Source organism: Ruditapes philippinarum, unplaced genomic scaffold, assembly GCF_026571515.1.
Source record: "Ruditapes philippinarum isolate M1 unplaced genomic scaffold, ASM2657151v2 ctg7237_1_1_1_1, whole genome shotgun sequence".
NCBI classification, from domain to species: domain Eukaryota; kingdom Metazoa; phylum Mollusca; class Bivalvia; order Venerida; family Veneridae; genus Ruditapes; species Ruditapes philippinarum.
The window spans coordinates 94,508-110,546 of record NW_026862001.1 but is presented as its reverse complement, the minus strand read 5'-3'; the positions used below and the strand labels follow the sequence as shown (position 1 = coordinate 110,546).

The 16,039-nt window shown below is 34.2% G+C and overlaps 1 protein-coding gene across 1 annotated transcript; it reads left to right on the top strand.

Annotated features, from left to right (window-relative positions):
• The first annotated feature begins 2,552 nt into the window (after positions 1–2,552).
• Positions 2,553–10,716, top strand: LOC132717584 (uncharacterized). The gene is made up of 4 exons (XM_060701077.1): positions 2,553–2,613; positions 9,405–9,603; positions 9,789–10,234; positions 10,358–10,716. Exons 1-4 carry the CDS (start codon positions 2,553–2,555, stop codon positions 10,714–10,716), a joined length of 1,065 nt encoding a protein of 354 aa, XP_060557060.1.
• Positions 10,717–16,039: the final 5,323 nt, after the last annotated feature.

Here is a 16,039-nt window from a genome sequence, read left to right as displayed (position 1 = left end):
AAAAAAATTTTAGGGAAGGGGGGAAAACGATTCCAAGTTTAAAAGTTGTTCCTATATATTTTTTAATTTATTTAGAAATTTTTTTAAAAAATGAAAACTAATTGTTAAAAATGAGAAAGGAATATCCCAAATTTTTGGGGATGGAGGGTCATGGTTCTTATTCACTGCACTTCTACTCAATGAGATTATTTACACACAAAGTTTTAAGTTGATACCTTTTATAGTTCTCAAGTTATGTCCCGGACAAAGTTCAAAGTGTACAATGAACAAAGGGCAAGGCAGAGTAATGATTCATTTGCACTGCACTACTTAACAATGAGATCTATCTAACCTACAAAGGTTCTTGTTATCATACCCCTTGTCCTTTTAGAGTTATGTCCCGGACAAAATTCAAAGTGTTAAATAAACGAAGGGCAATAACTATAAAATTTGGCAAGGCAGAGTTTAGGTTCTTTTTCACTGCACTTCTAGTCAATGAGATCTACTGTCCTAAGATGATAATTTGGTCTTAACGGTACATGGGTAAGTCGAAAAACGGGGTTATTCTGGATTATTATCCGATATTGTAAAAGTAAACACTTACATATACTATATAGCATTATTCTTACAGAATCGTTTGTGTATTACCGTTATGGCTCTGTCGGTAGGTCGGAGTAATTGTTATTATTAGTGTTTTGTACTCATAGGTTCGAACCCCACTAAGTGTCATTTTATAACCACAGTTTTTTCTTCTTTCTCTGTTTTTAGCTCACCTTGCACAAAGTGCAGGTGAGCTTTTAGGATGGCCAACCAAATGCGTCCGTCGTCCGGTGTCCGTCCACATTTTATTCAGACGACATCTTCTACAATACCACTTTGCCAATATTAATGAAACTTGGCAGGAATACTCATTGTATGAAAAACTCTATCAAGATTGTTCAAAGAATGCCATTCCATGTTGAACTCTGGTTGCTATGGCAACTAAAAGAAAAAACTTAAAAGTTCTTATACTTCAAAATGGAAAGGGCTAGAGCTTAGATATTTCTCACAAGGCATTAGCTTGTTAGTTCCTACAAAGTATATTCAAATTATGGTCTAAAGCTGAAAATTGGTCTCTATTTTGGGAGTTAAAGGGGTTTTTTTATTGCAAAGTTATATAGACTTTCTGTGTAGGGATAAATTGAGACAGTGTATCTTGTATTTTTTGTCTCAACAGACATTGTTATGAAGATTTTTCTTTTAAAGCATAAGAAGGATGAAAAGTTTGTTGAATGTGAATGTTAATTCAAAACAGAGTCGATCAGAATAGCACAAATTTGAGAGCTACAGTGAAGTTGATTTCCCCATTCAATAATGGTTTTTTCCATTAATTTCGTAATATCATCAGAAAGGAAGACTGTGTCATTTCAAAAATACAATTGTAAAATATTTCGGTTCTTGACAATGACTTGCACATTTTATTGTGTATGAAATTGCACAAAGAAACAAAAAATGTTGTTTTTTTTCCACAAAAATTAGTTGATTAAGATAAAAGTTTAATTTACAGTACGGATATTACATTTTATATCCTTCCGGTTTGCGGGAAAAATCATATAGCAGCTAGCTACACCGCACCTACTGATGAACGAATTATGTCATAATATTTCATTCTGAGAACAAAAATAAGATTCGAATCATCAAATAATGCATATCAAATCAAATCAAACCAACAATTTTGCCTCAGAAAACATCTGTATCAATCTGACCTCGAGTTGAGATTATAAATTATACTAAACCGGAAGTACATGACGAAACGTCCGCCGATCAAGAAAATTGAGAAATTTTGTAACATAAACTCGTATTTCACAACAAAGAAGTAAAGATGAATACAATTATCGGTGTGCTTCGTTGAAACAGGTATTTTGTAAACTATTTGTTAAGTATTAAGGCATGACATTCTGTATTTATGTAAATATCACCTCCCGACGTCCCGTGTTATGATTTATAAAATTATACATTTACACATGCGTTATTGACCTCAATAAATGTTAGTGAAAATGGAAAAATAATTATGGTTATTATCCATGGTGCTAGTAATACTTAATTATCTTTATCATTTTGTTAACTAAGCAAGAAAAATACGTAATTTTAAAATAACTTAACCTCACAATATTATCAGTTTATACTTGAAAATCTTCTCAAACAGTAATTTTTGAATTCATTATTGAAACATGAAGATGGTTCATGAAGAGATTAAAAGAGAAGAAAAAACTGAAATGACTCATGAAAATTTTGGTCAAACAGTCTGCCACTTGAAATTTTTACCTTCCTGAGATCCCTGCTAATTGTTGTTGTTCTTTTTTTTTAGAAAGGGTGTTCTAAATTATGATAAAATATGATAAACAAGATCAACAAGGAAAGGCGGCGTTCAATGAACGCAACCCCCATATGACCCAGCAACAAGAACCAGTGGCAAGGAGCCCAGGCGGACCCCAAACAAAAACAGGACAGGCAAAGACAGAGCACGGAACGGAGTTAATCATTAAAACTGATAAATAATTAGTAACTGATTAGGAATTAAAAGAAAATGAAAAATGCCCACAAAAGGGGATGGGGACAAACCACAGATGCTTGGCCAACATGATTACCCGCTGAGTAAACACTATCCAAAAATATTTTGATATTTAAAACATTTCTAATGGGATATCTGTTTCAACTTTAATACTGGTTTTCGAAAAAAAAAATCATATATGAAAAAATAAATAACTGTTTACCATCCTGTATTGAGGCTTGATTCTTGGCAGGCAGGCGAATTGGTTGGACTATTGTCGTAACAGTTTCTCAGCAACTACTTATCAGAGCCTCATGATATTTAGTATGCAGCATTAGCACATTGTCCAATACCATGAGATTCGATTTAAGGTCTGTCGCTCATCCACTTCATGTTTACTGACTTAGTTAAATTCATAATAATGGTCAATGGTATGAATATTTCGTAACAATTTTCTCATTAGTTTAATTCATAATAATGGTCAATGGTATGAATTTTTTGTAACAATTTTCTCAGCAAACTACTTATTACAGCCTCTTGATGTTTGGTATACAACATTGATATGATTTCAGGTATGTGGCTCATCCACTTTCAGTTTTCTGACCTAGTGAAATTTCAGCATTAATTGTAAATGGAAGGAAAATTTCCGTAACAGTTTTCTTAGCAACTACATAGCACAGCCTCTTGAAATTTGGTATTGTGACTGCAAAAGTTCAGGTCTATCGCTTATCTTCTTCCTGTTTACGGACTTAGTTAAATGTTCGATATGAATGGTCAATGGTAGGAACTTTTTGTAACATCACAGCCTCAGGAGTCATGTTATTTGGTATACAAATGCAAACCGGCCATTTTTGTCTTTGACCCATTTTTATTGAAGTATGATCCAAATTTGTACTTCGTCTTGTTTATGATGATGTCATTGTTAAAATTTTCATGATGTAAACACGCCACAGGGAGTGTATTTTTTAGCAACCTGTACATTAAAGAAAACAAAAAAGAGGTATTTCTATACACTTGTTTGCATTCCTGTTGGCCAAAAATACATTACATTTGACACGAACCTTTAAATGACATTAAAGAATTTTATAAACCTTTTTTTTTTAAAAGAAAAATACTTTATAAGATCTATTCCTAAGGTGAGCGATATAGGGCCATCATGGCCCTCTTGTTTATCGTTATTCTTTATTTATTTTTCGTTTTCCATTTTGTTTTATTCATAAAATATATTTTTTATAGAATATAATAATTAATTTTTTTAAAACCATTCTATTTTCTTTTTGTATTTTTGATCGCAGTGTAATAAAATATTCGATATCATATTCATGTATGTATATGAAAAAAACGGTAAAACTTGTTTTCTGAATAATTGGCTGTTCTGAGGTAAAAAAATGTGTCTAACCAGTAGTCGAACTTCTGCCTGTACAGGTAAAACACATTACTGACGCGGTTGCTCTACCTACAGCGCTAACAAGTCATATGATAATATGTAGTTTTATTTTCATTTTTTTAGGTTGTGGCATTCATCTGCCTAATCTATTTTTCGCATTGTTATTGGTCTTTGTTATGTAAACAAAGGCTCAAGTTATCATCCTAGGACAGTATCTACCTACAAAGTTTCCTGTAAATACCCTTTGTTGTTCTAGAGTTATGTCCCGGACAAGAAATCTGCACAGGACGGACCGACCACAAGATGACTCCAGTAAACCCCCCTTACACTTCGTTTGTCGGGGTATTACAAGCAAGTGTCTCTTTTTACTTGAAATACCCCTGTCAAAGGGTACAAATCATTTGAATGAAGCTTCTTGAAGTCCTTTTAAAATATAACATTTTTACATTAAGGTATCATTCTAACTTTTTAACGTCATTTTGTTTTCGTTTAATGCATGTTTAAGTTAGAAGGTTTCAGGAGTAATCAAAGAATGTTAATACTTGAATATCATATTCATTTCATTATCATATTCATTGAATCCAATAACACCAGGAATAACCAAAAGCTAAATATTAACTCTTGTATCTTATTGATTATAAAAATCATGACGTTTCAATTCATTAAAAGTTTAACATATATTTTATGGAATAATTATTAAAATCCTAATATGTAAAACTTTAATCACATAACCTGGATTTCATATATACTAAAAAAAAACAACCAAGCTTAGTATTAAAATAACTATATGCTGTAATTGGTAACAAAAGTTTGCAATAGACTTATGGTTCTTGGAAATTGTATTTTTCATGAATGAGATTATCAATGTTTAACATTTCAAGTAAATATCTTTAGTGCCTTTGGTTAATGGAACAAGAAAATTTAAATGCAAAATATGACTTAAACTTACTTAAAAAAGGATTATGGTTTTATTGCAGCGCACACCCCCTCAATATAATTAAAAAGGCTTTGATTTTTTAGATGATATATTCAATACCTTTTGACTTATCCATAGACAAAAATTAAGTATGAAAAAATGCAGTTAGCAATAAGTCTCAAATTATGCAAAGGTGAGCTGTGGTTCTTTGAAACTGCACTTTGGTTATATGTAATCTAACAATCTTATAAGTTTCCAGTAAATACAAAATAATACAAAGGGCAATAACTATGATGTCATGCAATTTTGCTTGTGCACTTCCATCTTTCATCTACCTGTGAAGTTTATTATATACATGTTAAATCCAAAGTCAAATCTTTTATTACTTAAGAAATCCATAAATAGAGTCCATATCTTTTTTTTCTTCTTCATTATGAAAGGTTTTGCAATTAAATTTTGAGAAGAGAGTAATGAAGTTTTGGCACTACACTTCTCAATAATATGTAATCACATATAGTGTTTACGTTAAATACTGTAACATTTACATCTAGAGTGACAGATTGGACATTGTTTCAGTTTCTGAGAAAGAAAAAAAAATTCCCAAGTTTCTTTTTAGCTTCTGCAATCTCTTCATGCAGTTTCAACTCAATGTATCAATTACATTTGTTTTGATAAGAAATATAAAAAAACGCTTAACTTTGAACTAAAGGGAAGATAAATAAATAAACAAACCTTTGGTAGACGTCCTTTAAAATGGGGTAAATTAGTCTTGGCTGAAAATATATAAATCATGTTGAGTATTGCAATTTGTAGGTACTTAATCTTTCGTAACAGAAATATTCTAAATTGAATTATTGATTATATCCAGAATTAAGATCTTGAAAATTTTTATTCATGAGTAAAATATTTATTGCAGCAATGAAAAATATAATATCCCAGACCTTTAGTTACAAACAAATAATTTCTGCATTATAATGTCTAATAACCCAAATCATCAATAGTGTAATAATTTTGACATTATGCTCATTATTTTCCTTGTTGATAAGCTGAGCAGGCTATATATATTTAAACAGACAATCATTACAGTCATAGACCATTTAACTGATAATGAAAAATGTTTCTGATAAAACAACTGCCTAAAATATATAAAGACTGCTTCCCTTCTTTTGCCCAGTGAATGTTAATGATACAATCTAAAGGATACTTAAAAAATTTATGAGTGTCATGTGGGTTATCGATTATACACATAAAAAAACTTTAAATTTGCATTATGATTCACACTTAAATGGGCATAATGTCATCAAATAACAGGACGGCTTGTATATGCAAAAAAATAGTTATTTTGCACAAAAGTCATCACTGAATTGTCTAAAATTAGAGTTATTACAATGTACTTAGAATTGATAAACATTCAATTAAAAAAGTAAAAATAATTTATGTAAATGCACACATTTATAGAAAAATTCAAGCTTATATGCATGCCCACAAAATAACAGGAAAACTTTTATGTTTGTATATTTTGTTTTTACTCAAAACGCCAATTCGTCTTTCCTTCAATGTGACCTCATGAATGGTGCAATAAACGTTTCTATGGTTTTTATTTGTTTGGGTCGTCAGACCAAACAAATAATGGTAGCGAAATTTCAGACCCTGATGTTCTTATTTGCAAATGCCGAAAGTAGTCAAAACTCCTCGAAGCGATTTCTTCCCTTTTTATGTACATTAACGCCGAAAAATTAAGGGGAGATCACTGCGTAAAGATTGTCAAATTGCCTCAGACCACAATTAATTTTACTATATGTTCTATATAAACATTAAACCCTGTGGCAATTTTACTAACTCTCAAATCAAATCAAAGTCACTTGTGCTTACAGTATCATCCAAGATAAATAAATCCAGCTATAGCAAACTAGGGGTCATCAATCATTTTTTCACAGCATTTCAGTCCAAAATACATCAGTCTGACAGTTTTCAGTAATTAGCCGGAACCATGTGAATTCTGTCATGTAGAAAAACACTAAAAAATACTAACTCACATAAAATCTGGATCAAAATTGGCATTTACCCACTATTTGTAATGAATTCTGTCAGAAAATGTCCTTTATCTATCTCTTTCATTCAATTATTCATTTATATCTGGCATTAAACACAGGCACTCTTTTATGCGGATTTACTTCCTTATTGTGGTCAACGAAAGGCAAATAACTATGGACTGATTCCTATTTACTCAAAAATAATCATCTGATCTTAATAAAATTTGGCATACATCATTCCTAGGCTATCTTATATTATTCTGGAAAGTTTCGAGTTTTAATCACATATACTGATGAATTCACAGCCTGTTATGTACAATAGGTACCATTCAGCCCTAAAGCCAGGCCGCAGCTTATCAAATTAAAAGTACTCTAAAACTAAAATTATTACTTGGATGATTTTCATCAAATAAAAAGTAATCTCATCAGTGATTCAAATATTACTTAAATATAAAACTAACATAAATAAACTTTTTTCTTAAATATCTTTTTTAGACCAAATATATTCAAATTTAGCCATATTACATAATACTATAACTGCATTACATAATTGTTGTAAATTCTCATTTTGTCAAACCGGTTATTTCTTGAAAGGCATGCGTTTTACCTTTAAAATGATGTTTCATTTATAAGCCAACTGGTTCAAAAGTTATGTCCAGCAGAAAAGTGCCACTGCCTAATAATTACCTCCCCAGGTAATGTGGTCCAATGCTCAGCATTCCACAGACTGTTACCCCAGGTACTAATTACCACCCAGGAATGCCAAAGTCTGGGTCCCTCTGGGTGATTTTTGAAAACCACCTTTGAAGAAATTCCAGAAATTCCATTTACTATATAAATATGGACCCAGCTCCTGACTCTTTATCAAAAAGCAACTTACCTTCATACTATACACAACTGCTGTACAATTATGCGAGGCGACCGAAAGAAGAAATTAGCTGGGTTCAAGCAAGGGCACTCACCATGAAATAAAGGCTTTTTATTACTTGGGGACCATACGCCGCTTTTCATGGAATGGCACGGAAGTGTCACATTGAAGGTTCCATGATAACCGCCGTATGAACACATCTGCGGATGTTTCTAAATTCAAAATTTTACTATATCACGTTTAAATGTTGAATTCTGCTTAAGCCGGTGCTAGAGGGCGTGGACGGTAATTTGCACTTTCCAGTACCGTCCATGAACAGGCTCAATCAAACCGAGCCTGCAACATTTTCAATTTTGCCGTGTTGGGCTTTCTTTAGGGATTCTGTATTTATCTATTTTATGATCACATCCGTGTTATTTGTGCCGTGTGGCGGCTGTAAAAAGTCTCCCCGTACATTTAATCAATGATGTTATATTTTCGATCCTTGAAGATCGTTCAGCACGACATTATTGTTGTGCTTGTGGTATTTTTAGTTTCAACTTTTCGGCATTTTCTATATGGGTGGTTCCAATATTCCTACTTGAATAATGTTGAATCACCCTTAGGATATGTTGCCTGCTTTTTAAATTTGTCTTTTGACGTCTTATCTGTGATACGCAGGCTTCATAACCTCTGATCCCCTTTCAAAATTCCATTTTATTTAGTTCCGCCCATTGTTTTCTCGTTTAGGGCACACGCTTTTTATTACTTGGGGACCATACGCCGCTTTTCATGGAATGGCACGGAAGTGTCACATTGAAGGTTCCATGATAACCGCCGTATGAACACATCTGCGGATGTTTCTAAATTCAAAATTTTACTATGTCACGTTTAAATGTTGAATTTTGCTTAAGCCGGTGCTAGAGGGCGTGGACCGTAACTTACATTTTCCAGTACCATCAATGAACAATCTTAATCAAACAGAGCCTGTGCAACATTTTTCAAATTTTGCCGTGTTGGGCTTTCTTTAGGGATTCTGTATTTATCTATTTTATGATCACATCCGTGTTATTTGTGCCGTGTGGCGGCTGTAAAAAGGTCTCCCCGTACATTTAATCAATGATGTTATATTTTCGATCCTTGAAGATCGTTCAGCACGACATTATTGTTGTGCTTGTGGTATTTTTAGTTTCAACTTTTCGGCATTTTCTATATGGGTGGTTCCAATATTCCTACTTGAATAATGTTGAATCACCCTTAGGATATGTTGCCTGCTTTTTAAATTTGTCTTTTGACGTCTTATCTGTGATACGCAGGCTTCATAACCTCTGATCCCCTTTCAAAATTCCATTTTATTTAGTTCCGCCCATTGTTTTCTCGTTTAGGGCACACGCTTTTTATTACTTGGGGACCATACGCCGCTTTTCATGGAATGGCACGGAAGTGTCACATTGAAGGTTCCATGATAACCGCCGTATGAACACATCTGCGGATGTTTCTAAATTCAAAATTTTACTATGTCACGTTTAAATGTTGAATTCTGCTTAAGCCGGTGCTAGAGGGCGTGGACGGTAATTTGCACTTTCCAGTACCGTCCATGAACAGGCTCAATCAAACCGAGCCTGCAACATTTTCAATTTTGCCGTGTTGGGCTTTCTTTAGGGATTCTGTATTTATCTATTTTTTGAAGTTTGACAACTCTTGTCATGTAGATACTGAGCCTAAGAGATCTATCACCAGACTGACTGTAGATGAATTTCCAGTGACATCCAGGCCTACTGCAGATGGTAGTGAGCTCTCTGGAAAGGCCATGCTGCTGCGACCAAGTGCTTCTGCGACTTCATCTACAATGAAAAAAATTGACGATAAAAATTCCTGTTCGGGCATGAGAATTGTTGACAGTGAAGAGATGTCAGGGGCTTTCAATGAGGCATATAGAATTCATCGGCAGGAGGCAAATGAATGTTAGCAGCCTAACTTTCATTTACCGAGGAAAGAACAGTTGGTCTCTGCTGGACAATTTCATTAAAGTGTGACAACTGCAGCTTTATCACACCATTTTACAAGCTTTATAAAGAGGTTTCATCATTAAAAAGGGGTCCAAATGCTGCAACAGCAAATGTGAGTCTTGCTGTAGGCCTTCAAGACACACCAATAGGGAATACAAAATGCCGCTACTTACTGACAAGTATTGACATCCCACCTCCAGCAAGAAGCAGCATGCAGAGAACATCAAACACTGTGGGCAGTGCGATAAAACAACTAAATGATGATGACATGTCAGAGAAGATCAACAAAGTAAAGGAGATCAACCGAAAACGAGGCTATCCTGAGAATGCTATCAACATTGCTCTGGATGGACGTTACAATTCAAGCACTATCGCAAGCCGTAAGAAGGCAGGCCAGAATGCTTCGCAGTCTATTGCTATAGCCTGTGAGATAATTACAGAGAAACAATACATTATAGCTGCTGCAGTCCAGAATAAGCTTTGCTGGACAGGTGCCTGGCTTCGCGGAAAAGGATATGATGTTACATGTCCAGGTGGGCATGCTGGCTGTACAGCAAATACTTACCGGCATGCACCGCTTTCAGAATATGAACTTGGGAAATCAATTGGAAAAACATTGAATGCTTAAAGTGCCTTTATAAGATACGTGAAAACAGATGGTGACTCTAGATCAGCTGCCGGTGTTTCCGAGGCCATGCGATTGCTTGACCCTATGTGGAAGGTGGAGCGCCAGGCAGACCCAATTCATCTTGGCCAAGCACAGTTCCGGTGCTGTTATAAAGCTCACTTCAGTTATGGTATGTTCCCAAGTGCAAAGACCAGAGACCAAAGGCATGAACAACAGAAGGCATTAAGCCAGGACATAAAGGCTAGATGTAACTTTATACTAAAAGAGCTTATGAGAATTCATACTGGAGATATGAATGCTATCAAAAAATATTTACCTCGTGTTCTGGATGCTACAGTGAGCTGTTATGCTGGGGACTGGTCTAATAACAGCTGGGGACTGCTCTAAGTGTAGACGCTACTCATACGTGTGTTCTGGTGGAGTAACAAACAACTGGTGGAACCGCTCCATGTTCCTCGGCAGCCATAGAATCAATCTCATTAAAATCATATCCTAATTGTCGCTTCACTACCCTACGCTCGTAGCGAAGAGTAACGGAGCAAAAACGATGATCTGATTTTAATGAGATTGCCATAGAATTACAAACCTGTGCCTACAAGAGAATGACAAACAATTAATTTTTGACTTAGTTAAAATGAAAATAAGTGTGAGCGCTATCGAACAGATGAAATTGGGCACCAGCACGCAGAAATGTGAAGCGGTGAATCGATCTATTAGTGTGTCGCTACCAAAAAATAATGATTTCGCACGGAATATTCATGGACGCCTTAGTTCTACCATTCACCGCTTAAATAACGGTGTTGCGGACAGCGCTGAGAAGAAATTGGGGTGTTTTGGGATTCGTCTCTCTGAGAAAACAGCTAATAGCCTACATCAAATGCAAAGAGAAGAAACATATCAGAGACAGTATTCAAAAAAACCTGAACAAGGTAAACGCAAACTTTTATCAAAGGGTAGACAACTCCATGAACATCTGAAATACAAGAAGACACACTCTACAATGTCAGATTATAAGAAAGGTCAGCTGGATCCAACACCATCAACATCCAAGGGAGGCAACAGCGACCATACTTACTCAGTAAATCTATAATTATCACCCTTGATATTAACAGATACAAAAAACAGTGTTTCTTCAGTGGGGAATAAATATTCGGTTGCGCGCGACAAAACCAGCTTAAACAAATGTGCTGTCTGTTTACAGACCTGAAATTCAAACTTAACAAATGGTTTACTTAAAAAGTGACGGAATATTTCTTTTAAAGCGAATTTCATATTTCATTACTGTATCATTCTACATAACCTGCATGATGTTTTGAAATTGTTATCATATCTGTTGTTATTTTACACTGTGAAATAAATGTTATATAAATCAAATCACAGGCTTGGGTGGTTCCAATATTCCTACTTGAATAATGTTGAATCACCCTAAGGATATGTTGCCTGCTTTTTAAATTTGTCTTTTGACGTCTTATCTGTGATACGCAGGCTTCATAACCTCCGATCCCCTTTCAAAATTCCATTTTATTTTGTTCCGCCCATTGTTTTCTCGTTTAGGGCACACGCTGTTTATTACTTGGACACCATACGCCGCTTTTCATGGAATGGCACGGAAGTGTCACATTGAAGGTTCCATGATAACCGCCCTATGAACACATCTGCGGATATTTCTAAATTCCAAATTTCGCCATTTCCATATCCTGCTTAAGCCGGTGCTAGGGGGCATGTAAGGTAACTTGCATTTTCAAGGACCGTCCATGAATACGCTCAATTGAACTGAGCCTGCAACATTGTCAATTTTGCCGTGTTGGGCTTTCTTTAGGGATTCTGTATTCATCTATTTTAGCATTTCTTTGCAATGACAGAGTGCTTTAAGTAAAATTTCACAAGTTTTCATGGACTGTGGCTGTTTATAAGCAATTATTTAAAGTCTAGCACATGTGAACTGACCAATTTTACTTGAAATACACTGTTATTGCTTAACAAGTAAAAAAATGGGAGCAGAAACATACTTGTAGGATTGTAATAGGAGTCCTTTAAATGTAATCTAGGACAATATAAGGAAATATGCAATAAAATGAAATAATAAAGAATAAATGAAAGGACAAGTAAGCACTCACCAACCTTTATCCCGAGGCCATCAACACCTTAAATATGTCTCTTCAACAAAGCGATTACTTACCTCAAACAAATATACAGTCTCGGTATACCCCATGGCCGCAGCAAATGGCCCGGTTCACACATTTAAGCCTTTCGGTATTGATGGAATGGGGCTCAATGCTCAAATGGTTAGCACTGACACACAGTGGCACGTGACATAGGTGCGAGACCTCTAAATCTGGTTCAACATACATAATTTTATTGTGAACCAGGTATAGAAGTCTATGAACATGCATGGTGTGCCACTGTGCATCAGGAAACTTGGCATTAATAACACCATAGCCCACTGGTCCTTTTTTATACAGCCCTGCCATATCATACAGCCCTGTCTGTTTAGCACAGATTTTTCATTTATTTTTTCTAAATACTTTTTAAAAAATGCTTTCATCTTAACTTGTTTTGAAAGGGAGGCTGTAACCTGTACAGGAAATGACCTCTTGGCTATTTTTAAACAGACATTTTTAAACTGAAAGTAGCTTTTTGAGATTTTTGTTATAAATGTATATATTATTATATAATATTACATAATACAAAGAAAATGAAAGCATTTGTGTCATTTAACTACAAACTCAGAGTTATACATCAATTATCTGCTTCATGACCAAGTTTCATTAAAATTGCTTTAAAAATGATAAAGTTATTACCTGTCAAATATATTTACTCCATGTAAAAACAAGCTTTTAATCAGGCCTCAGACCACAATTAATTTTACTATATGTTCTATATAAACATTAAACCCTGTGGCAATTTTACTAACTCTCCAATCAAATCAAAGTCACCTGTGCTTACAGTATCATCCAAGATAAATAATTCAAGCTATAGCAAACTAGGGGTCATTCATCATTTTTTCACAGCATTTCAGTCCAAAATACATCAGTCTGACAGTTTTCAGTAATTAGCCGGAACCATGTGAATTCTGTCATGTAGAAAAACACTAAAAAAATACTAACTCACATAAAATCTGCATCAAAATTGGCATTTACCCACTATTTGAAATGAATTCTGTCAGAAAATGTCCTTTTTCTATCTCTTTCATTCAATTATTCATTTATATCTGGCATTAAACACAGGCACTCTTTTATGTGGATTTACTTCCTTATTGTGGTCAACGAAAGGCAAATAACTGTGGACTGATTCCTATATGACAGGCGCATTAATTTTCGTAACGAAAAAATAGTTCCCGATTGGTCGAAGATTTCTAATATTATGTTATTCTTATAGATATACATGCTTGTATTCAGCTCCATGATTATTTACTTCAGTGTTAAACAACAGGTTTACCGTGTGAACAAAATATATCGAAATTAATAACGGTTACGAACTCTGATTTAGAATGATATGGTTTTCTTCAGACTGTTATCGTGGTCGAGGGGTTTACACGCTCGCTTTGGAAGCGAAAGGTCTGGAGTTCAAATCCCAGTTCAGGCATTTTTTTTTCTTTTTTAAAGCCAAATAAGCATTGAATTAAATATCAGTGCAGTGCAATTAGTCTTATAGCAAATTTACTTTAGTTACAACACTGGAAACAGCATTGGTGACACTATACAAACAAATTGGTTTATAATCTCACAACCTTCACCTTTCTGACATTCTGAGACCCAAACAAATTCAGCGCCTTCTGTGCTTTGATTTTCTTCAGCATCATACGTGTTTACCTGCAATCATATTGTTGTTGTACAATTGTTTTGCTCTGATTTGTGCCCTGTATTCTCGGTACAATTTTTTTATTGACAATTTCAAATGTGTCCTCCATGATCACGTCAAGATAATGCATAATATTGTTAACATAAGAATATTAAATGGATTGAGATAGAGTAAAAGGCTTTTCAGCGTTGGTTACATGATATCACAATCGATGATTCAGTGAGGAATGGGAAAGCATCATAACATAATGTAAACATTTTGTAAAGCAATTTAATATACACATTATTAATCACGGCATACAAATTACCATATAATTCATTTTTGCCATCAATAAACAATACAATCCGTATTCATTCTTATAAGTTTTGCATCAAAAATAACATAAACAACGTGTTTTATTTTATTACTTAGTTTCCGTAAAACGTTGTTGTTTTTTGCCTGTCATGATGTAATGAAATACTTCACTTAAATATATAGCCAGGTGGAATGGTATTACGGCACATTAACACAGTTCTATTATAGAACATTTCTTAATGTATGTTCATGTGGAATAAGACAGAATAAAACAAGCGAAAACGTACGCTTCCATTTCAAATTAGATTCCAACAATTAATTTATCTGGTTTATTCTTTTAAAAAGTATGAAATTGTATGTGTTATTTTGTCAATGATATCACAATGAATGATTTTCCGGCAGATGCTCTCATCAACAACAACATTACATTTATTGATTGATTCATTGTGATATACGATTGTTATTTGTTTGTTTCATTGGTTTTTAACGGTACATAGACACGTAACTGGCCATACCGCGCCGAACACTATTATTGTTAACATAAGAATAATAAATGGATTGTGATAGAGTTAAAGGCTTTTCAGCGTTGGTTACACGTTACCTTAAGATCGATCTGAGGCCGTTTGTCACCTTTTACACATTTTCTCAAACAAAAACAAGTCTTTGGGGTCTAAATACAGCATTTGTAACTATTTCAGGCATCAAAATGGGAGGAATAGGCGTAAAAGACGTCAATATAAAGTAACAAACTAATTTACATTATCTTTAAAATATGCATGTATGTTTGGCATACTTTTGTTGATCTTTCCATTTTCTATCATTGTCAAGTATAAGCTACACTAACCTTGTCCAAAGAGCATAAATCATATTGTATTTTGTAACAATAAATAATGTGTTATAAAAAATTATGCTTAAGGCGGTGCTAGGGAGTCATAGTTGTGTATAGGTAACAATCGATCGGTAATAAGGCCGATCTGCGAGACTTTTTTTAAATAAAGAGAACTAAAGAATCTCTTAGGAAATCACAAAACGACAAAATTAAAAATGGCGCAGGCTCGGTTTGATTGAGCTTTTTGGAAAGTGCAAGCTATTGTCAACGCCCCTATACACCGGTTTAAGCAGTTTACATTTAGATATTAAGGAAGTATTAGTATGCGTCCGGTCCATGGCACCCCTGCATGCCAACATCAACTATAAATCAACTGAATAACATACTGCCTTGTTTGTTTGGTTAGTTTTACGGAACACCAACAACTGTTCTAGTGAATTACGTTTTCAAAATGAAGCTTAATGTATGTTTATGAGGTGTAAGACAATACAAATCTATGCCGTGAAACAATGAAAAAAAGTACACTTCCATTTCAAATTAAATTCCAATAATTAATTTAATTTATCTGGTTAATTTGTTTACAAAAAGTATGAAATTGTGTTATTTTGCCGATGATATCATTATGAATGATTATGTGATTAATGGGAAAGCATCATAACATAATGTAAACATTTTGAATAGCAATTTAATATACACTTTATTAATCATGGCATACACATTAACATAAAATTCATTTTTGCCATACCTTTATCAATTGGACTTGTGAATAATATGCTTTGAAACAAA